At 39.2% G+C, this 23,147-nt stretch overlaps 1 protein-coding gene across 1 annotated transcript in view; it reads right to left on the minus strand.

Annotated features, from left to right (window-relative positions):
- Positions 1-289: 289 nt before the first annotated feature.
- The window catches only part of cadps2 (Ca++-dependent secretion activator 2), a 141,000-nt gene continuing 118,142 nt past the window's right edge, over positions 290-23,147 (minus strand). The window contains exons 26-28 of the mRNA XM_041256302.1: positions 21,931-22,038; positions 9,085-9,189; positions 290-1,279 (exon numbers count right to left, since the gene is read on the minus strand). Of these exons, the coding sequence (XP_041112236.1) occupies positions 1,109-1,279; positions 9,085-9,189; positions 21,931-22,038 (384 nt within the window). The 3' untranslated portion in view covers positions 290-1,108. The remainder of the gene's footprint in view (positions 1,280-9,084; positions 9,190-21,930; positions 22,039-23,147) is intronic.

Genomic DNA, 23,147 nt, shown 5'->3' on the forward strand with positions numbered 1-23,147 from the left:
TTTTATTTTTATTAAGGACTGCAATATAAGTTATTGGTTTAAGAAAAACATATTTCTTTTAATAATTCAGTAAGTGCAGGCAGAATATGTGTTCCACAGTTCTTTCCCAAATACTGTCAAAATCTGCTTCCTTATTAGTTTCAAAAGCCAGGCTGCGTGTTTTAAATTGTGAATTATGTAATGTAGACATTTATAGGCAAGACTTCTATATGGTCAGCATGACACTTTTTATGGAGATATTGTGTGCATCTGCATTACAAGATCTACAATAAACCATAAACACACAGACTTCATTAAAACACTTTATTCTAACACTCAGAAGACACCTGGATGAAAGCAGGTGTAGAAATGACAAATACAAATATGCATTCTTAATGCCAGGTGCAGTGGTTTTGTAATGAACATAATTGATATGATCTTACTGAAGTGTATTTCATGATATCAGACATCATTAATCTTTCAAAGAAAACACTGAATGTTAGGCACTAGTGTCCTTAATAATTTATGAATGGATTGCTTGACATGATTGTTTGTCTCCATCATGTCAGTTTTGTCACTAATTAGAAGCACAAAAACATACAACAAATGACATACCATAACAATGATGAGCATAATGCTTTGGTCCTTTGGCCCTCGAGAGAGAATACCAGCATGAATATTAAAGTAAGCATAAATGTAAGATCAGATCTTGTCACAAAGATATCATGTTTATCACAACTCAGTGAGAGTTCCTAACTCAAATTATATGTTTATTTCAGACTTGTTCATTTCCAGCTGATTGTTACCATAACCTAATATATAAAATCAAATGGTTTTAATTTACAGGATAAATTGCAAACTGAGTTTCACCATTGTACAGATTTTAAATTTGTTCAACTTTACAGACTCAAAATTAAAAACATTAAACATTAAATTACCATAACAGTATTCTTCATAATTTTATTTTTGCAAAATTAAAATCTACTCTTACACATCCATTAGAAAAATGACTGGCATCAATTCTGTAACAGCGGTACGTAGTGGAACAAAGCAAACATGAATGTTTCTGCTGCTGTAACACTGAATAAAACTGATTGATCGTTGATTGTTCAACTCTTTCTTTTGGCAATCACCCCTCTTCTTCATCACTGTCTCTCATTGATATCCCCTGAAGGCCACTCCGGTCAGTCACTGAGACGGTGGCCTCCTCAAGAGTAAGGCGGTTGTAAACGGTTTCATAGGTTTTGTTGTTCAAGGTTCCTTCTAACACGCTCTGCAACCTGAAATCACGGTATGATTTCTACACCAAAGACAAAAAAATCCAATATTTGAATAATGAATACTAGTTGCAATATTTTAGAAATCACTTGTCTAGCATAGATAGCTCAACTGAAATTAAATATCTTCTTTGCACACGGTTTTACAGGTGGTGGGATGAAACAGAGTTGAGTCAAGTCAATTTAGTGGAACAGTTTGCTGTTTGCTGTCTCTAATTTCAATCTCAAATCACTCTTTCCAATAATAATAATAATAATAATAATAATAATAATAATATACACTCAATTGTACATAGTTAAAGTGGCAATATAAAGTGGCAACAGACTTCTCAAAAGGTTTTGTATATTTCATTTGTTATAAAACAAGGAATATTCACACCCATTTTGGTGTTTTACTGAGAGAATGACAAAATGTAACACACTTTTTTTTTTAAATTGCAATAGTTTTATATATCACTTCTATTTTTTTTTTTCCTTAAGAGCGACTTATGATTCCCAGGCAAAGTTGAGATACACTCAATCTATTAATATTGTCAGTGGTCTATTAATGAATGTTTAACTGTAGAACAGTGCACGTCAACAGGAAGGCACTTTGAGATACTATCCAATGACAGGATTACTGGAGACTTGTTTTGCCACCTTAGCAACAGCTGATTAGTCATCCTACAGCAGATTTAACAATTGAAAAGCATGCCTTCAAAATCTGCAGCACCTACTTGGAAAGGAACAAAAGAGCAGGTGTGGTGATTTGAGTGACAGTGCCAGATTTGTGATCAGTGGAACAGGAATGTGTAAATGTAAGACTCGTAAACACATAAGGTTTGGAGTCTTTCATGCTTTGGACATTCCATAGCGATAAAAGCAATGGTTCCATGAACGCAAGGTTTATCAAGAACATGCTATGCAATTGTTATATCACATACATTTTATTATAAGCAAAAGAAGGTTATATATTAATACTAAAAGAAAGTAGTAAAAATGTTAGGTTACCGATGTAACCCTGGTTCCCTGAAAGAGAAGACGAGGACCAACAATACTTTTGGGATGTGCCTGCCACAGGTCAGGTATTCACTGAGCATTTTATATCAGAGCTCCCGGTAGGCCCCTCCAGAGAGATGTCCTCGGTCCTGCCTTCCAATGGAACAAATAGTCACTCCACGGAACTCACTTCCTCTTTTACATCGAACCACGAACCAGTGTTAAATCCATCAATTCGAAGGTGACCAATAACAATACTTTTGGGAAAGTATACCAAAGCCGTTGTGAGGGAGTATGAGTGGAGACAGCAGACCAGGGACGTCTCGAGACCGCAAAACCATGGTTAGCGAGCGTGCAAGCTCAAGGACCCTTGTGCCTAATGATGGAATAGAGGAATCTACCACATGAAGTTGGTAGAACCTGGTGAAAGTATGCAGGGTAGCCCAGCTAGCCGCAGTGCATATGTCAGATAGTGAAGCTCCTCTAAAGAGGGCCCATGATGTAGCCACTCCTCTGGTACAGTGCGCGGCCGACCGCCCAGGTGGGGGTAGGCTGGTATTAGTATATGCAGTCCAAATATACTAATGATTCAGTGAGACAGCCGCTGCTTTGAGAGGGCTTGACCCAGGGTCCTTATAGCACAGCAAATGAAGAGCTTTAGCTCCACTGACTGAAGTGGAAAGCTGAAACCACCTTAGGGAAGAATGTGGGAATCGTACATAACGATACCCTGTTTCCGTCGTCCCAGAGGCACATACAGGAGCTGTGCACAGACAGAGCCTGTAGCTCACTGACCCACTTGGCAGAGGTGATGGCTAACATAATGGTTGTTTTCATAGAGAGGTGTTTCAACTCTATGCCATGTGTATGTTCTATCTGGGCCTTAGAGCCTCCAGTACGTGATCTAGACTCCAGTTCAGAAAACAGGTCACAAGGAAATGGGCGCCTGGGGACAGTGGAGTCAACAGGGACATGGCATGCAGTTATGGCTGCTAGGTACACTTTCAGTGTAGAAGGGGATTTTCCAGCTTCTAGCAATTCTTACAAGAATATGTAGAATTGTTGCTACAGGGCAAGAGATAGGGTCATGATCCCAGGTCAAACACCAATCTTGAAAATATCTCCATTTGAAGTCGTACAACGAAGAGATTGGGATGTAGCCGGAAGGTACTGAGTTACACCTGAAGCAGACACATATGGAGTAATCCCAGCTAGAGGGATGATAAGGCTGCGGCCATCAGACCCAGCAACTTGGCATCATTGAGGGTGAGACCCAGCCTTGACAGCTGCTCTGTCACGATCGCCATGTGGGCCACTGCTCTTTCCTGCAACTGGGTACAACCAATCATCCAGGTAGTTCAACACCCTGATTCCTTGCAGCCTCAAGAGAGCCAGGATGGCATTCACACACTTTGAGAAAGTGTGAGGGGCTAAGGAGAGGCTGAAGATGCTTACCTGAAAGGTGAAGCGGACATACTTCCTGTTCCTGGGATGAATAGGGACATGAAAATGCTCTTTAAATCCACGGTAGTAAACCAGTCACCCGGCCGGACAGACTGCAGAATGTGACGGTGTGTAACCATCTGGGAACTCCTCTCCCTCAAGAACCTGTTGAGATGGCTCAGGGCTAGGATGGGGAAAAGGCCGCCACCCTTCTTTGGCACCAGAAAATATCTCAAGTAGAACCCCTCCTACAATATTGCAGCTGGTGTTTGTAAAAGGGTAGATCTGAGGCCGCAAACCTTTAGGGGTCCTGCTTAGGCTGCTGAGACTGTGGCAGGGCCTGCTGCAGGGATTGCTTCCGGGAGGGCAATTGCATTGGGGCCCCACACCTGCGCGCCCACGTCCTTGAGGGTAGGCCCGAATGTTAGCTGCCGCGGAAGCTTGAAGACGATGCCTCAGGTCACCATGTGGGGCAGTGGAGATAGGGACCGTCCGAGTCACCGTGCATGCCACGGGTGGATGTCAGCGTCTCATTCTGTCCTGCACCGGAGCACGGGAAGGGAGCATCAAGTCTACCTGCTGACACGGCTTGGTGGGAGTATTGTAGTATCTCCTCCACCGCTGGCTCGAAGGTATGGCCGGGAGATATTGGCACATCTATCAGGGACCCTTGCTTGGGACAGCCAAAGCTGCCTGCGAGCTGGCTTGCCAGGCTCCGACCCAGGGCCTGTCCTTGGAAGCTGGAAATCTGGAGCAGCGTGCCTGATACTAGGCGCAGCTCTGAAGCCATCAGTTCAGGGAGGGCGGTGACTGCAGTATGCCATCCAGGTAAGCCGTAAGGAGGCCTGCCGTGTTGGCCAGGTGCGTGACTTGCACTTACGCCGCATAGGCCTTTTTTAAATGGACATCTGTTACTCTGCATTGACTGTTAGGGAATGCAGGGTCCTTAGGAAAACCCCTTACTGGAGGGGCTCACACCACGGCCGCGATGGTTGAGTCCACTGGTGGGAATTCCGCCATGCCCAGCACCCGCGCCTTCTATGGAAGCCAATAGGGTTGCCCATTTCACTACACTCGGTGTCGAGGCCGGGTGGTTTCAAAACCTCTTCCAGGAAGTCGGGGAATGCCAGGAAGGGCTGAAGGAGGGGCAATGTTGCCTGCGTCCTGAGAACTGACCGGCGCGGTTTGGGCGTTGCCACCCAAGGTATCTGTAGGAACTTGGAGGCTTATTCTATAAGGGTAAAGCCCAGCGCCCGAGGTTGTCTCGGAGCTGGGACCCGTCTTGGCTTCTCGATGGTGGGGCTCACCTTCGACTAGAACGCAGGACACAGAAGAGTCGCTGTCGGTCCAGACCAAGACGTGTAGGGTAAACCTAGGGCCATTTCCGACCAAGTGTCAGTTCTGTAACGATCACCGTACACCTGGTTTATTAAGGTCCCGAACGAGGTAACCAGGAAGTTAAACCTCTATAGGACCCGGGACGAACTAACACGAACGGTGAATAGTGCAGTGAGGGGAAGCCTCTAGATGTCGCAGACACTGTGAGCATAAGGCATCAGAGTCTGAGCGCAGGGAATGCTCTGTGAGGGGCTCTGGGATAATTGGAGGATGGGGGAGACTGGGGCTCCCAGTGCCGCGGACAGTTCAGTCGAGCTAGCTGGAAAAGGCGTACTGGTTTGCTGCGTAGAACCCGAGGCTGGAACACTGCACAGATCTCGCAAAAGGAAGCATCTACCAAGGCAGAGGAGGCATGCTGCATGCCCAGGCACAGTGCCTGTCTTCTGGAGGAAGCTTCTCTGCAGTATGTGGAAGCATGAAACTTTGGCATGCTTGCCATCAAGGTTATACTACGTGCACGAGGTGTAAGTACCAAGGCACGAGTGAGTGAGAATATCGGTTGCCCAAGCACTCAGCACATCCAGAAATGGAGGCACTGGGGCTCTAAGGTCCTGAGGGCACTGAAAGCACTGAGGGCACCAATCACCAAGTGCGTTTAACGACAGAGCATCAATGCACCGAGGGCACGGAGGCTCTGAGGTCCTGAGGGTGTCAAAGTACTGAGGGTGCCTAACTAGAGCAACGAGGACGCCGAAACATCAAGGCTACTGAAGGTATCGGGATTCTGAGGCCTTGAGGTCCGAGAATGTGAAGCACCGGGAGCAGTAATCAGTGGATCGTCGAGGCACAAAGGTGCCAAAGCAGCGAGGGCATCGAGGGCTTCTAAAACAGGTACCAAGGGTGCAACAGCACCAAGGTCACCAAGTGCAGCAAGGCTCTGAGGCACCGAAGCACGAGGGGCCCCAGGGCACCAAGGCTCTGAAAGGTGCTGAAGCACAGACGAACGTCTAAATAATGGAGTATTGAGGCACTGCATGCACCAAGGCTCTGAGGCTCTGAGGGTACTGAAGCAGCGAGGGGTGACGAGCACCGAGGGTGTCTGACTCTGGAGCGCAGAGGCACCGAGGGTGCCGAAGCACCGAGGGCACCGCGTGCACTGAGGCTCTGAGGCCCGAGGGTGCGGAAGCACTGAGGGATAATAAACCCCGAGGGCGTCTAAAACTCTGAAACGCAGAACTTATGAGCACTGAGGCACCGAAGCACCAAGAGCATTTAAACTTTGGAGCGCCGAAGCACCAAGGGCACTGTGTGTACTGAGGCTCTGAGGCCCCAGAGTGCCAAAGCACCAAGGGCGTGCAACATCAGGGCACTAGAAGTGCCGAAGCACTCAGGGCACTGAGGGTCCGCGGGCGTCGAAGCACCAGGGGCACCTAACGCCTGAGTACTAAAGTGCCGGGGCGCCGAAGCATGGAGCATCCAAGCACCGAGGCACTGAGGATGACAACCACTGAGGGTATTGGGGACGGGCACCTAGCCTTAACTGCGTGCAGTCACACAACCCGTGGCAGCACGTAGCATGGGTTAGCATGGGTACACAAGCTCGAGTAGCTGCAGTTAGGCAGTGGGAAAGCAGTACGCAGAAGCGCATGGTGCTGCACTGGGATGAAGTGTGGGTGACAACCTGACCTTAATCACGTACAGTGTACACTGGAGTGGAGCACAGGCTCAAAAAGCTGTGGTAGGCATGGACTGAACTGCTTTAATAGACAGTAAGAGAAAAGAGAGTACTCTTGTTTTTTTTTTTTTAAGGCCAAGGTGGGCGGGCTGAGACAGCTGGTGAAGTCTACTCAACAGTGGGGCAAGGTAGAACCAGGCCTCGGTGGAGGAAGCACATGTTATTATTATTGTTATTATTATTATTATTATTTATTATTATTATTATTATTATTATTATTATTATTTTATTTTATTTTATTTATTTTTTAACTGCAACAGCAGTAGAAGAAAATAATACACACACAACAGTCGAGCTGTGGGGGTGCAGTAGTCACCACAACTGGTGGGTAGACTGAAGAGTTTTTTTTTTTTTTAAAGCCAAGCAGGCCGAGACAACCGGCGGAGTGGATTCAATAGTGGGACGCAGCAGAGCAGGGCCCCAGTGGAGGACTCACATGTCTCTCTCTCTCTCTCTCTCTCTTTTTTTTTTTTTTTTTGTTAAGCTGAAAATAGCAGGAGAAACTAACATATAACTGCAGATGCTGTGGGTTAGAAAGCAGTCTGCAGCATAAGTTATGCAGACTGATGAAAAAGAGAGAAAGATTAACGAAGCACAGTTGCACAACGATTATAGCTCAGTTCACAGAAGCTGAGTTACTGATTCCAGGGAAGTGACAAGCCGACTTCCAGCAATATTTTTAAAAAATAAAGCAGGGGCACTCCAGTAAAACTTGACTGAGAGCTCTTTCATACAGACTCAATCACAGGAACTTGACAAGTTAGTACCTTACCTTACTGCAGTGAGTAGCAAAAGAGGACGCGAGCTCCATGGGGTGACTATTTGTGCCCACGGAAGGCGGGACATGAGGACGTCACTCCCTGGAGGAGACTATTGTCAGCTCTGATATAAAATGCTCAGTGAATACCTGACCTGTGGCAGGCATATTCCAAAAGTATTATTGGTGGTCGTCTTCAAATCGAAAGAGAACTCAATGACAGATGTTTAAACTAGCACTGTTTCTGAATCTCTTAAATTACAGTTGAGATACAAATGAACAAATGATAATGTATACAATATGTTGCAGTCATGAATTCATGTCTCTGCAAAAGTGTCTGGTTTAAGAAGAATCACAGTTCATTTTAGTACGATTTTCTTTAAATGAACTAAGAATTCAAATATCTTTGCAGGTATGTCCTGTCTTCATTTATGAATTTTATGGAATTGATTACTTTTTTTTAAATTACTCAATACTAAGGAATAGGAATAGTGCCTTAGAATGTTTAATATACTGCACTTTATCAAAACGGATGTTAAAAAGGGTTACATAACACTCTTTTGTGTTTAAGAGAAACAAACTACTCTGCTGTATCTTACGTTGTATGTATTGTGTCAACATCTTTTTCAACGTAATCCAGACAGACAGTCAGCAGAACTCTACAGTATCTATGAGCTGGAGCAACTACACCCCACAAGGGGAAAGGCAGGTTACTATTATTGATGAGACCATAGCATATATAGACTTGATACTAACAGATCAGTAATGAAAAAAGGAACTGTAGAATTATTGGATAAAAAGTGAAAATGGTACTAACACTACTGCTAATGTATGTTTTTTTTTCAAAATGTGGATCACTTTATTTTACTTTAAAAAACTCTAAATGTATATTGCGGTGGTACTTAATACCTAAATGTTTGTTCATGCACACTTGTTCTGTGAAGTCGGAAATAAGTACGCTGTGTCAACAGGCACTGTATTGATACCTTGTAGTTTTACAGTGGTAAAATATTTCATTTATTGCATGCGAACAACATTGAATGTTAGTGTACCACTATATGTAGTATTATATAACATAACCCTATATTAAATCACGAAATCCATCTTGGCCAACATTATATCCCTCAAGGATTTCAGTACGTAATTAATTACTATGCCATAAGACCTATCAAAGTGCTAGAGTATAAAGGCAACTACAATAGACACTCAACATACATACAATTACATACTAATTACTGGTACTCAACATATTGAAGTGTTGGTCTTGAAAATGCATTGGGTGTATTCAGTTGATATAAACTGTGGTGAATCTTAATACCATCGCTTTTCAAATCAATTAAAACCTTGTTTTTAATGTAACTGAAATAAATTCAATTAATGAACTCACTTTTTAGTGTTAGAGTTATTGGTTGCTATTAAAGTCCTTTTTGAACCATTTCAAAGGTGGCGGTATGTTTAGATCAATTGAATAAAGCTCATTGTGTGTGTGTGTGTGGTTTTTTTCCTGTTTACGTCGGCTATTATAAAACATCTTCTGAAATATGTTATGTAAAAAAGTAAGATGACAGTTCTTTTACCTTGACTATCCTGATGAGAGTTTTCAGCTGATACATGTGGAGCTGGAGATCAAGTCTATCAGTAAGCCAAACACAGATTGCTTTCATTGAACTGGTATACCATTCCTGTGAATACAAGAAAAAATAAAAACAAAACAAAAAAAACACAAAAAAAAATCTGCAGACTTTCTACATTCTCAGAGTAGCAGAATATGAGAAATAAACCCCAGCCTTTACTTGAGAAAAATTATATATAGTGTGTGTGTATAATTTAAACTACAGGATATATAAAATGCAAGACATAAAAAAAAAAAAAAAAAAAAAAAAAAAACAACCTTAGTATTTTTAGTATATCAAATACTTTTAAGCACATAACCATTGATATGTACAGGACTGAGTTTCACAAGAGATACACTTGTGTACTTTTTTTCAATCCTGTTATAAAACTGCCCCAAGTGTTTCGATTGCTGCAATTAATATATCAGTCAAGAGAACGCTTCACATCTGTGATTCATCTGTAGATCTGTGCTACCTCTGCCAACTCACCTAATAAAAGCCAAATCAGTATTATTTACCTATTTATGGATCAACCTGCACTTGCAAGAGCATGCGTTACCCGCTGATACATCTCTCTCAGGATAAAAAAACAGCCGTGTTTGACACCGCAAGACCTCTGTATTTATTCACGCTTATTGTGCATGACTGTAGGCTGGCAAATCATATTAGTGGCCTGTCTTTCCATCAAGCTGGTACTTGCTTCCCAACCCGGAGAAGGTTCAACAAAACAACAGGAGCACGAAAAACAGAACATCAGTCTAATCTAGTGTTTATGGTGAAGTTTTCAAACCTAATCTAAAATGATCTTCAGTGCCTTGGACAAGCTGAAGGACACAGAAGGTGGTGGCAGTTATGAAAGAGTGCTGAAACAGTGAAGCTTCCTATACTTGTGTGCATTTTTAATAGTAAACAGGTCAACAGTGAAGGAGAACCCAATATGCTAACAGTTGCCACTGGATATGGAAATTGCCACAACAGGGTTATAAGCACTCTCAGTCCATCAGCTTTTGTAAACTCTCTCCACCCTCCTCCAGATTACCTTTAGTCTTGAATTAACAAACTGCTGCAATAAAGAAGAAAAAAGAGGCAGGCCTGAATGGATGGCACTGATCCCTGGCCGTGTGCAGCATTGCTGGAGGCACGGAATAAAGGCAGCTCCATTGTCAACAGAGGCTGACAAATCTCCACTCACCTAAATAGTGTAGCTGAGCTGAGCTCTGTCGCTGCAGCTGTAAAGGGGTGCACTCAGAGCTTGGGAGCCCCAACAAAAGGACAAGGCATGGGCTTTTTGTAAGCTCCAGACTCTGCAATTTTCTAACAAGGATTAAGGTTGTTTCTAGGACAAGTTTTTTTTTTTTCAAAAGAGATTTCACAGCACAGCGGACATTTCTTCTTACAAGCTGAACAGTAGTTGTTAAAAAAGAAAATTCTCAAGGGAAACACACAAATATGTTAAAGATGTGGTGGCAGTTTTTTTTTTTTTAAATCTGCTTTTTAGTAGGCTTCTGGTCCTAGACCCAATTAAATGAAGCCTCTTCTCCTAAAATAGGTACTTGAACATACTGCAATACTACACTGACAGCCAAGTGTTTCCCTGTCGGGAAAATTGCTTTTCTTAATCTGTTTTGTCACCTGTTTAAAACATGATAAACAAATAAAACACAGTCCATAACAATGTGTGTGCAAGTAAAACCTTTATATACATATATTTTAATACATTAATAATGTTTGCTTTACTTCAGAAATCACTGACATATGATCAGGTCAATCCTTAGAAACCACTCCACTTTAATAAAACACTTTCCAAGCTTTATATATTGTATATCTTAGCCATGATTTGCTATGCTTGCTCGATATTTTTACAATGCTTTACTACATTTCACTATTATAGTACGGCTGTACAGTATATGTTTAACTACATTAAATTCCAGATTTTTGCTGGACTCAAACAGAGTGGCTAAACATGTATTAAAACATACAAAAATAAATATTGGTTATGATATTGTTTTTTTTTTTAAATTTAGTAAATTGCAATTATTTTATTATTTTCTCCCAATTTGGCATATCCAATTATTTTTAGGCTCAGCTCACCGCTACCACCCTCCCGCTGACTCAGGAGCGGCGAAGCTGAACACACGCTGTCCTCCGAAGCATGTGCCGTCAGCCGACTGCTTTTTTCCACACTGCAGACTCATCGTGCAGCCACCTCAGAGCTACAGCATCGGAGGACAACGCAGCTCTGGGCAGCTTACAGGTAAGCCCGCAGGCGTCCGGCCAGACTACAGGGGTCGCTGGTGTGAGGTGAACCGAGGACATCCTAAGCACCCCCGCCCCCGCCCGGCCAATTGTGCGCCACCCCCGGGAGGTCCCATCTACAGTCAGCAATAGATAGCCTGGACTCAAACCGGCGACCACCAAGCTATAAGGTGCATCGTGTGCTGCATTTGGAGTGCCTTCACTAGATGCGCCACTCGGAAGCCCCTGTATTGTTTTGTTTTTTTAACTGATTTATCTTTTAAAATGTGCTTTACTAAATAGCCATTTACTGTTTTTGAAATATCAGCCCACGTTTTACTGTGAGAAAAAACAAATTTGTTTGTTTTAAAAAATAAAAAAAATAAATGAACAATTCTTAATGACCAAAAGAGCAGCAGAATAGCACTGCATTATCACTTCTGTGATACAAAGAAATACTTCTTGATGCCTTTTTCATATGTGTGTGTCCATGAGTAGCTAAAGTACTGCCAGAAAAAGCACACATTGCTAATTATTACAGCAACATTTCTGAAGAGGAAGGTGAACTATGGGCTTTGAAAGACTAAAAGATGTTGGCCAGATTAAGCAAGGCAGTTCTCAGCTTTTGAATTGCCTTTCTACTATCTACTCCCACCCCCCCCCACCCCCAGCTCTTGGTAAAACAGCATACTCCAGCAAGAACATTTTTTCTTAATTAGTCACAGCTAATTAGAGTTCTGGCAGACAAGGAAACTGAAATGTCCGAGAAATAAGGCTACATCTTTGTAATCCTTTGATAATAATTCAGGCCCCTGGGAGGGTTTCAAGCTGTGGTAAATAGTAGCTTTCAATAGGGTAAAATTAGGTGGGCAGCAGACCATTAGGGCAGAGAATGAGAAGCACTACCAAGTCCTGCTGAGAACCAACAGGCGGCTAACTACACTGCCAGATGAGGTGCCTGTTAAAACCTGTGCTGTTAATTAGCTGATTCCACCATCCAAGCCACCATATTCGGCTGCATTAAACCAGAAGAAAACAGTTACTAGCAAAATTTATCAATGCTCCACATTTTTCATGCCGTTATTATGCTTTCATGACTTTAGCATTCAGAAGCCATGTAAAATGTCATCTGAATAATGCCATTTCAAAGCATTTTAAATTTTATGATGAAATAGCTTACTTACCTTAATTTCCACAAGTAAACTTATTTTGAACTAAAAGGACAATTTTCTGGAGAGCAATACAACATTATACACATAACAGAAGATAACTTAGCTGCAGGAAAAATTATTTCTCTCTGAAAATTTGCCATTTTCTTAAAACTTTGTACCAAAATAAGCAATTCCTAAGTCTTATAGGAGTTCGCAACAACGCCTCAAGATGCTCAAAAGTCATGCAACTGGTGTTACATGCACAAGCTTAAAAAGGGCAAAAAGTACAGTACATATCACTGGCTGGCTCTGCCTTCCCAGTTATCATTTTTTAAACATTGCATTAAAGATCCAGTATCATAGTTTAACCTTAATTCTTTTAAAATTACAAACAATTTTACCTAGTGTGTGTGCTCTGTCTTGCCATTCTCTCATTTTCCCATTTTGGAGAGACCCGCCTCCTGATGGATTACATTTGTACATTTTCCATTTACATCCCGGAAATAAAATTCCAGCCATCGAAGTGCTACTTAAACAAAAACCAAAAAACCAGCTTGTTTTTGAGAGTTAATATTTACCTGCTCACCACAACAGAAGTAACCTGTCATTCAAATACTGCATCCTTTTCAGTGGAGGAGAAGGACACTCAGGTTATATTTTTTTCAAAAATAACTAATGATATAAGTTCTTAGAATCATGTTTGTTATAAACAATTGTAAATTATTTATTAAGAAGTGCACTTTCAAGACCTTCGAGAATAAAGGGATAAATACAGGCAAAATAAATATAAAATATAATGTCTAATCGAGTCATCCGCTAGTCAAAGCGATCGTTATTATAATGTTGTAACCTTAATAATACTAATACTAACAACAACAACTATATATATCTATATATCTATATATATATATATATATATATATATATAAAAAAATAACCAAATTTTCCTTGAACTTTAAATGCCACCAAAACTAAATAAGAAACTTTACTGTTATTGTCTTTAAAGAGTTGGTGATATGTCTTTATCAAACTCTCAAAAGTGTATCATAAATCTTTTGTCATTAAGTTTACAAAAAGACAAGAGAAAAATAGAAACGTATCCACTAGAGAACATTATCCAAAGGTAATACATTTCATTGTGTGTGTGCATGTATGTGCTCGATATGAACAAACAACAAAAGCAGGTCTATTAAACACAGAATGGCAAATTGTTCAAACAAATATTGAAAACATACACAGTGCATGTTTTCAAAGGAACAATATACACCGATTTTACCTTCAGTTGCCAGTAGTTCACCAAGCAGGCAGGCTCAAAAAGACCATGGATTATGTGGGCATGGAGGCCAACTGCTCCCTTAACCCCTTTTCTTTAGCACTGATGTTGCTGTCTCTGCTCTGTGGATAAATAGCCTCCACTACAGCAAATACACCAACATCAACCATGAACGCTAATGTGAAAATTAAAGAAAACTTCAGTATAATGGAGGCACTAGCCTCAACTGCTTGATTTAGTTTGCACTTAAAATAAAATAAAATAAAAAAATGTAACAAAAAAGAATGATTAAAACCCTTTCCCTTGAAGGAAAATTGCAAAATTGACCACCACCTAATAATTTCACACAAAAGATGAAATAATGTTACACCTGTTCTGTAGCTCAAGCTGAAAAAATTACATGAAACAGCATTTCAAAGAGGTACAGATGTTGACCAACAGGAAAAGCACTGATCTTTAGATCTTAACATGGTTAACACATAGTCAGCGACTAGCTACTTATAACAGAAGACTTCAGAACACAACATAAAGGATGAGTATACAGCTTGATTGCAAATTCACTACTGTCTATAACAACAACTGCATACACACCTTGTGCTTTTTATTCTCTATTTCTTTTACTTTCAGAGACAGGACAGCACAGAACAGCACAGGAACATTTAAGAAGAAACTGTTACCTCAAACAGCCTCAAGTACATCATTGAACTTAAATCATCCATCCTTTTCTAAAGATGAAAAAAGGAAAACAATGGTTATGGCATGAAAAAAAAAAAAAAAGCAGGATTGATTTCAGTATGGAAATGTGTTAAACTCTCCATTTAAAACTACTATTCCAGGGTATGCTTCAGGGGTTATGTGAAGGACGTGTCTGCAAAATACAGGGCTCATTTCTATAACTATTTGTGACTTACAGTCTTAACTGTAACATACAAATAGTGTTTCAAATTTATTTTTTAATTCTCAAAGTCATTTTCTAAGTTTGTATTCAGTCCAATGCAATAATTTTCAAATAAACGTATACAATGGTATTATGTTTTCAACATTACAAAATTGCATGTATCTGAAGTGAATGTTTCTTTTTACCGTTATGGGTCTAATAACTTCCCTGAAACAAAATCACACCTCAGGCACATAAACGATACATTCAGCCTGTGTGTGTGTTTGTCTATATATATATATATATATATATATATATATATATATATATATATATATATATATATATATATATATATACACAGTGCTTTGCAAAAGTATTCAGACCCCTGACCAATTCTCTCATATTACTGAATTACAAATGGTACATTGAAATTTCGTTCTGTTTGATATTTTATTTTTAAACACTGAAACTCAGAATCAATTATTGTAAGGTGACATTGGTTTTATGTTGGGAAATATTTTTAAGAAAAATAAAAAACTGAAATATCTTGCTTGCATAAGTATTCAACCCCTGTGCTGTGGAAGCTCCTAGTTTGCACCGATGAAAGAAATTGCCCTAACGAGGACACAATTACCTTACCATTGTCCTCCACCTGTGAACCATTAAAGTCACATTTTCTGGATAAAAACCCCACTGTTGAAGGATCATTGGTAAGTCTGTGAATCTGAAGGAAAATGAAGACCAAAGAGCATTCTACAGAAGTTAGAGATAAAGTAATACAAATGCATAGATCAGGGAAAGGGTACAAAATAATATCCAAGTGTTTGGATATCCCAGTGAGCACAGCTGGATCAATAATCAGGAAGTAGAAGCTGCATCACACCACCCAGGCACTGCCAAGAAAAGGCTGTCCCTCAAAACTCAGTGCTTAAACAAGAAAGAGACGTGTTAGAGAATCCACAGAGAGGCCAACAATCACTTTGAAAGAGCTACAGAGTTCAGTGGCTGGGAGTCGAGTAATGGTGCACCAGTCAACCATATCAAGAGCTAAGCATAAGACTGGCCTGTATGGGAGGGTGGCAGGAAAGAAACCGTTACTCAAAAAGTACCATCTGAAAGCACGCCTGGGTTTGCCAGAAAGCATGAGAGTGACCCAGCTGCGATGTGGGAAAAGGTTTTGTGGTCAGATGAGACCAAGATAGAGCTTTTTGGCCAAAACTCAAAGTGCTATGTGTGGCGCAAACCTAACACTGCCCATGCCTCAAGAGACACCATCCCTACAGTGAAGTATGGTGGTGGCAGCATCATGCTGTGGGAATGCTTCTCATCAGCAGGGACTGGGCATCTTGTTACAATTGAAGGAAGAATGGATGGAGCAAAATACAAGAAAATACTGCAAGAGAATCTACTTTAGTCTGCTAAAAAAATGAAGTTTGGGAGGAAATTCACCTTTCAGCAGGATCCCAAGCACAAGGCCAAAGCAACATTGGAGTGGCTCAAGAACAAAAAGGTGAATGTCCTACAGTGGCCCAGTCAAAGTCCTGATCTCAATCCCATTGAGAATCTGTGGCACGTTTTGAAAATTGTGGTCCACAAGCGAACGTCCAACCAACCTGAACAACCTGGAGCAAATCTGCCAAGAAGAATGGGCCAAAATCGCTCCGACACTGTGTGCAAAGCTGGTACATACTTACCCCAAAAAACTTAAAGCTGTTATTGCAGCGAAAGGTGGCTCTACCAAATATTAATGTAAAATATTATGCAAGCAAGATATTTCAGTTTTTTATTTTTCTTAAAAATATTTCCCATCATAAAACCAATGTCACCTTACAATACTTGATTTTTAGTTTAAGTGTGTTAAAATTAAATATCGAACAGAACGAAATTTCAATGTACCACTTGTAATTCAGTAATATGAGAGAATTGGTCAGGGGTCTGCATACTTTTGCAAGCCACTGTGTGTGTGTGTGTGTGTGTGTGTGTGTGTGTGTGTGTGTGTGTGTGTGTGTGTATATATATATATATATATATATATATATATATATATATAGTGTCACTAGTAAAATCATCATTTCATCTTCATTCATGTTGGATCTATAACTACGGCTTATGAAAAGAAACAGTTTTCAAAACAGGCTATCACATATAATTGAAATTATATATTACAATTACTAGTCTAACAGTGAACACATTTTGCAACCTGAGAGCCATCATACATAACTGTAGCCACGTGGCTCTAGGGACACAACACAGTGATCATTATGCACAAAACAAAAAGCTGAAAAGTGATAAAAGCACAATTAGCATTTAAAAAAGTGAAATGCTCTGTGATGTTTTTGTATCCCTGCTGTCCCTGTATTATTTTGTTATGCTTGTTGGTCAGATATTTCTCATCAGTTGCATTATTAGTCAAATTCTGGTAAATGCTTCTGAAGATTACATAATACAAGATATACAATTGATTCTTTCTGATACATGAGTTTATACTAATGAATGTCTCTATCAAGTTTAATCAATTAAGTGTGACATACAGTATATGCCTGTCCATACACCTCAATCACACAATCTACTCTACCTCTGAAGCACATATGTTGGATTCTAAAAATCCCTGCTTGCCACAGGGACAGAGACTCATTTTAACTGCAGTCATTCGATAGGTGTAAGTTTTCAACAAGAGGAAGCACAGACTGGATGCAGAGATGACAGACCCATGGTTAGCCATTCTGGACTATCCCAGGTGAAAGCCTAATAGTATGACATAGGTTACCATAATCACACACATTTCCGAGTCAATATAGTATCCAAATAATTCAAGCATACGATAACATTTGAAAATGTATTGGCACATTTTCTTCTCTTCCACCTTGAATTGATTAAGGAACCTACTGTAAGCTTGAGAAGCTTGTATATTTTGTGACACAAAATAAAAAAAATGTTAGTCAATACCAATCACATTACTATGTATTTTTCTCACCCTGTGCAAAAAAAAAAAAGAATTTTTTTTTTTTTTTTTCAAAGGAGTACATAATTTGTTGAGTCCATACTAAAACTACTGGTCACAAAGATGACGGTCTCATTTGTCAGAATACACACAGGTGACCACATATACCAACGAAATCATATAACAATGGATCGTGACTACTGTAACCCTGCAAAACTAAACTGGAACTAATTGATTGCTGCTACAACCCTAAATTAAGCTGATGCCAATTAACAAAAACACCAGGTAATTTTTCCGTATTATGAAAAGAAAAAACAAAACAAGTGTGTGTATGAAAGATGTTCTTTTACTAAACTTTCCAACTTCTCTCAATCCAGTAGGCTGCACTGTGGTGACTTCTTGGTGACAATGAAAAGTTGGCTGCATACTTTTTGATTCTGCTTATACTTGTTCTTTTCTTTTCCATGTAGCCATGAAGATTATTCATGAGATTTAGGTCAGACCTTTAAGCAAACTAAAAGGGAGATATTCAATACATCTGCTTGAAAGAAAGTAAATAACAAACCCTAAGTAAAAATGTTTGGCACTAAATGACTTGCAGTATCTCAATGCAGAAACTGCTTTTTGGCTGATGTTTTTGTTATATAAAAGTTTTCTTGTATGACTTTAAAGTACAACAACTCTTACTGCCATGGACTGGCATTGACTTTTTTTATGAATCCTGTCAATGACAGTTGACAACATCTCCACTAAATTTTAATCATGAAAGTAAACAAGAGAGACATTCAGTGAAGTCTTTTTTGTTTTCATGAAAAGGAAAAACACTTATAGCTTATAGACTGGCATAAGGCTTCTTTCTGGCAGCCACACCATATTCACCTCTCAAGGCTATGGCTTTGCCTTTTGAAAAACAAAACAAAACAAACATCTAAATGGTTTTCTCCATGGGTAGGGAATGAATATTTTCTATTAGCTGCCTGCTGTTAGTTTTCTACTTCTCAGACCAGATTCTTTTCACAGGTCTCTTTATACTTATTGACACCAAATGTCACTGTGAATGAAACAGTTATTTCTGTTAATATTCTCCCCCAAAAAGTCTTGATTCAATATTACCAATAGTAAAGTATATCAAATACCGGTATTGTTTAGAATTAGGACTTGTTAGCATTCCACCTGAGATTATTTTTTTAGGGCTCCGCATAACCTTGCAAGTCACCATGGCAGTTTTACTGAATTTTTACCAACATGCTGAAAGAGTACAACGGCAGGATTAGCTTTGGGTTACTGTACAGATGTGTGTGCTTTAGGTACAATGAATGTGCAACTGCTCAAACAGGCATACCTACTAGGTGCAGGCTAAAACTGAACCCACAAAGCAAAAGAACTGGCATCAAGAGACAGTAAGTACTGAGAAGAAAATTATGTTTACAAGAGACTTGAATAATTAGGGATTATTTTTTTCTTTTATTTTTTAAAAAATTTCAGACAGTACTCAAAGACCAAATATCATAAATATATCACATGATAGTTTTTTTGTTTTGTTTTTATGAATGCTCAATAGGACACCTGTTTTTTTTCTTCTTTTAAACAACATCCGCTGGATAGTATTACACTAACTGCCGTCCAAATATTTGGTTTGTCTATTGTCTGTATAGTTCTTAGGGTTATAATTACGTTCTTCTGCGACTTATTTATTTTGACTCTGTCCTAATTACACTGTTTATAAATGTCATGCAAGATTAATTCCAGAATGAAGTTTCCAGTTACTTCCATTTCCAACACAGTTTTATGACATTTGTAAGAATATGATGATGAAGGTGCAGTTTAACAACAGTGCTTAATGCTTGTGCCTTGTGCTGTTTATCTCCGGGGTAGCCTGATGCTGTTTTGTCAGTCTTCATACTGATTTTTGGCTTGTTGAAATCTTGGACAAGTGTGGGTAAAAACACAGCTAATAAATTATTCATTTCATGGCCGGTTGGAGAATTTCATTGATGACCACAGAGGATTTCACTTATAAATATAGCAATAAAACATGAGAGAACAAAGAAAAAAAAAACAACATGCTGGCAGATTCAGTGCAATATCAAGTGAAGTCAAATGTAGCTAAGAATGGATTTTGGTGAAGTGCCAGCTGGATGGATGATAATTATTCTACCCCTGCAGGGCATCAACACTTTCATAAAACTTGTTTTCACACATTTATTAACACTCAGCTACTAGAAACAGATGCATTTTTTTCTTAATCCTGTACAACTGCAAAGCAGTCTAGACTTGTTGGACTTGGGATGTAAGTATCATTTTGATTGTCCACCATGACACATAACAAACACCTACATAACTTTTAAGTGACAACTAGACCTTGTGTAACCAATACCACTTAAGTGTTACCATGAATTACAGCTATAACATTTGCTGTATTTTTTTCCATAATTAAACAAAAGAAGTGGTTAGTGCTAAATGGTGAGAAACTAAATAGACTAAATAGCGCTATACAACATGAACATTATTGTAATGGATTGTTTCCATGAGATAATTTGTCAGGTTTTAATAATGCAATCAATGTTGACTGCTTTAAATAATAACTGAATAATTGATTTGACTTGTTACCTGCAAAACACAGCTGAATTAAAATTAGAAACCTTTATGAGACAGATCTGGAATTAAAATGACATATACTGTGTTGTTTTATTTACTTTTGGAACATATAGAAAAAGTATTTAACCTTATATTATGTAGTCATAAACATGGCAACAGTATCAAATGACAGTCAAAATTGTGCCAAGCTCAACAAAGGGTTGTGAACCTAATCTAACTCACAATCACTGCTTTGGTCTTGTACTGGTTTGTTACAATTAGTCCATGTCTCTAATTTTTACAACCAGTACACATGATGAATTGGTTTACATCAAAAGGGGAATATACCTTGCATCCAGTGTCAATGACATCATCTTGACAAAACGGCTATAAAAATGGTCAGAAATCAAACAGCACAGTATAATCTATACCTAGCCTTCAGAGCAGTGGTTAAAGTGGGGTGGCATACGCCAGTATGCATACTAGTAAGAGAAAAACTGACAGTATGGTATAGCGGAAAAAGAAAAATAATCTAGGGGGGAAAAAATTATACAAATGTTATACTGCTACAAAACACCCTGCCCGGAACTCTTTAGTTTCAGAAACAAAACAAAACAAAAAACTTTTACTTTACTGTCTCTACATAGTGCACGTATGTTTCACCTCAGGTCATGCCCTTCTTCTTCGGAAGCACTTCCCCTCTAACTCACTGTATTCTCGAAATTTATGCATTACAAAGACATCAGACCTAAAAAGAAGTTGGTACCAAGCCTGAACTAAATCAGCAAACTTTTCATCAGTCAGGATCTTCAAAAACTCTCCTGCAAGTATTAATTCTGCTGATTACCCTGTAGCTTTTTATTTAGAAAGGTTCAGTCAAGATGCAAATAAATTCGATACTTAGATAAGTTCCACACTGTACTCCCCCCCCCCCCCCCCCCCCCCCCCCCCCCCCAAAAAAAAAAAAATTAAAAATATTTCCATTATATAGACATTTTATAAAGCAACTGACAGTAAAACAATGTTATGTTTTCATTGTATAACATTACAACACTAACACCTCCTTTAAAAAAAAAGCTTAATAATAACATACTGTAGATGGCATTTAAAAACGATACACAATCCATAACTTTGGCTGAATGTGGTAAAATCAACCCACCACACCCCTAAAAAAATTGTTGTGCATACCGGCACCTTTATCAAACCACTTTAAACACTGCTTCAGAGGAATTTATTTGCAGGTTTGCATACAATATAGGGTGTAGGGTGTATTAAATTTGCTCTATAAATGACATTTATCTTCAAGCCATTGTTTTTTTTTAAAATCCAAAACAGTGTACTGTAGCCACATATTTATACCAGGGAGGTAGGTTCAGGGAACTGTCCTTGTAAACACCAAAATAAATGAATAAATCAAGTTACTGGGTTCACTATTTCGATGGTACTTTAAAAGTTTTGCAATAACTTTGTAGATGAAAAACTTGGTACCACAAATTATTTCTACATTTTTGCAAATGTTATCTTATGGTTTTGAGAGTGTTATGAACTAGAAATTATAAGCTAGCCAAACTAATTCTTTAAGCATGGAAAATTACCCAATGTTCCTAGGCAAGTTTCAATACTACAGATCAAATTCTAGTTAAAGAAGTACAGAGTACATTGTGACACATCTCAAAATGCAACTTATCCCTCCCTTCTAGTCCTTTCTAAATCATTATTTCAGCATGCCTTGCAAGGGTAGTTAGTCACTTACATCAAATAATTTTTCTATATACATATCCTCAATGACCTTGTCTCTGAGAATATCCTGGTTCTGTCGTACAAACGTTATGTAAGTGTCTGCCAGATCCATCCCTGGATTCTGAAAGAAAGATAATACACATATTAATGGCTACCTTATAAGACTACACAAAGTAACACATACATTATCACTCATTATAGACATGATTTAATGATACATATTATTTTGCATAACCACTGTTAAGGTAAATGAGTTACCATAGAGAAGTATGATAACTAAAGGGTTACCGGTAAGTACATGAAGCTAAAGAAGCAAAAGTGGCACAATGTACCAAGCTGTACCATGTTTCCCCTAACCCCCCTCCCCCACTGTCTGTCTGTCTACCTGTCGCAGGCACAATGCCATATGGGAATTTCACACCTTGAGAGTTTCTTTCTCATGCAGCCTCTAATGTGAGACTGTGGCTAATTATTAGTGGAATATACACAACTTAGAGGAATAATTGCAACAGCTGGCGACAGTTTCCAATTAGCGTTACAGTTCTTTTAAACTATTTACTCTACATGTTACATGTACTCAGGGTAATTATCTGCAATGAAATGCTAAAAGTTATTTACAATTGGAGAAATCCCCACTTGCACTGGATAATTTGCTTCCTTTTGCATTTATAGACATTAATTTCTAAAGCTGCCCAAGATCCATCCTTGTAGCCACAATATGGTTTTGGAGCTATAAATTCTGGAGATGTTCTTTGACTAATGTGTCAGGCAATGGAAGTAAACCACTTAAAGACTGGATACTGGGGAAATCTGGTTCCGAATCACAATTCACCTTTCACATATTTTACATGATAGTGAAACTTTGCCAAAAGGTCAGCATTAATGGCAGTGTTCCAGTTTACATAGTCAAACAAATAAGGACCAGTCGGAACTGAGGAAGGAGCGACATGAAAGCTTGGGCCAAAGGAACACAGCGCTAAATCGGATGTAAGGTAGATGTAAACCTGAGGATACAATTAAATTACATAAAATATTGTGTTATTGGCCCCAATGGATGTTCCACCAAAAAGAAAAATAAATAAATAAATCCAGCTCTGGTACAAAGGGTTCCCCAAAGATCTGGATCTGCATTTGTATCAGCTGAAGGGCTGTAATAACTAATGACTACATTTGTGCAAGGCAACCCAAAGCGTACTCTAGTATACAGAAACACAACCTCAAACAAATGCG

Source organism: Polyodon spathula, chromosome 8 (assembly GCF_017654505.1).
Source record: "Polyodon spathula isolate WHYD16114869_AA chromosome 8, ASM1765450v1, whole genome shotgun sequence".
NCBI classification, from domain to species: Eukaryota; Metazoa; Chordata; class Actinopteri; order Acipenseriformes; family Polyodontidae; genus Polyodon; species Polyodon spathula.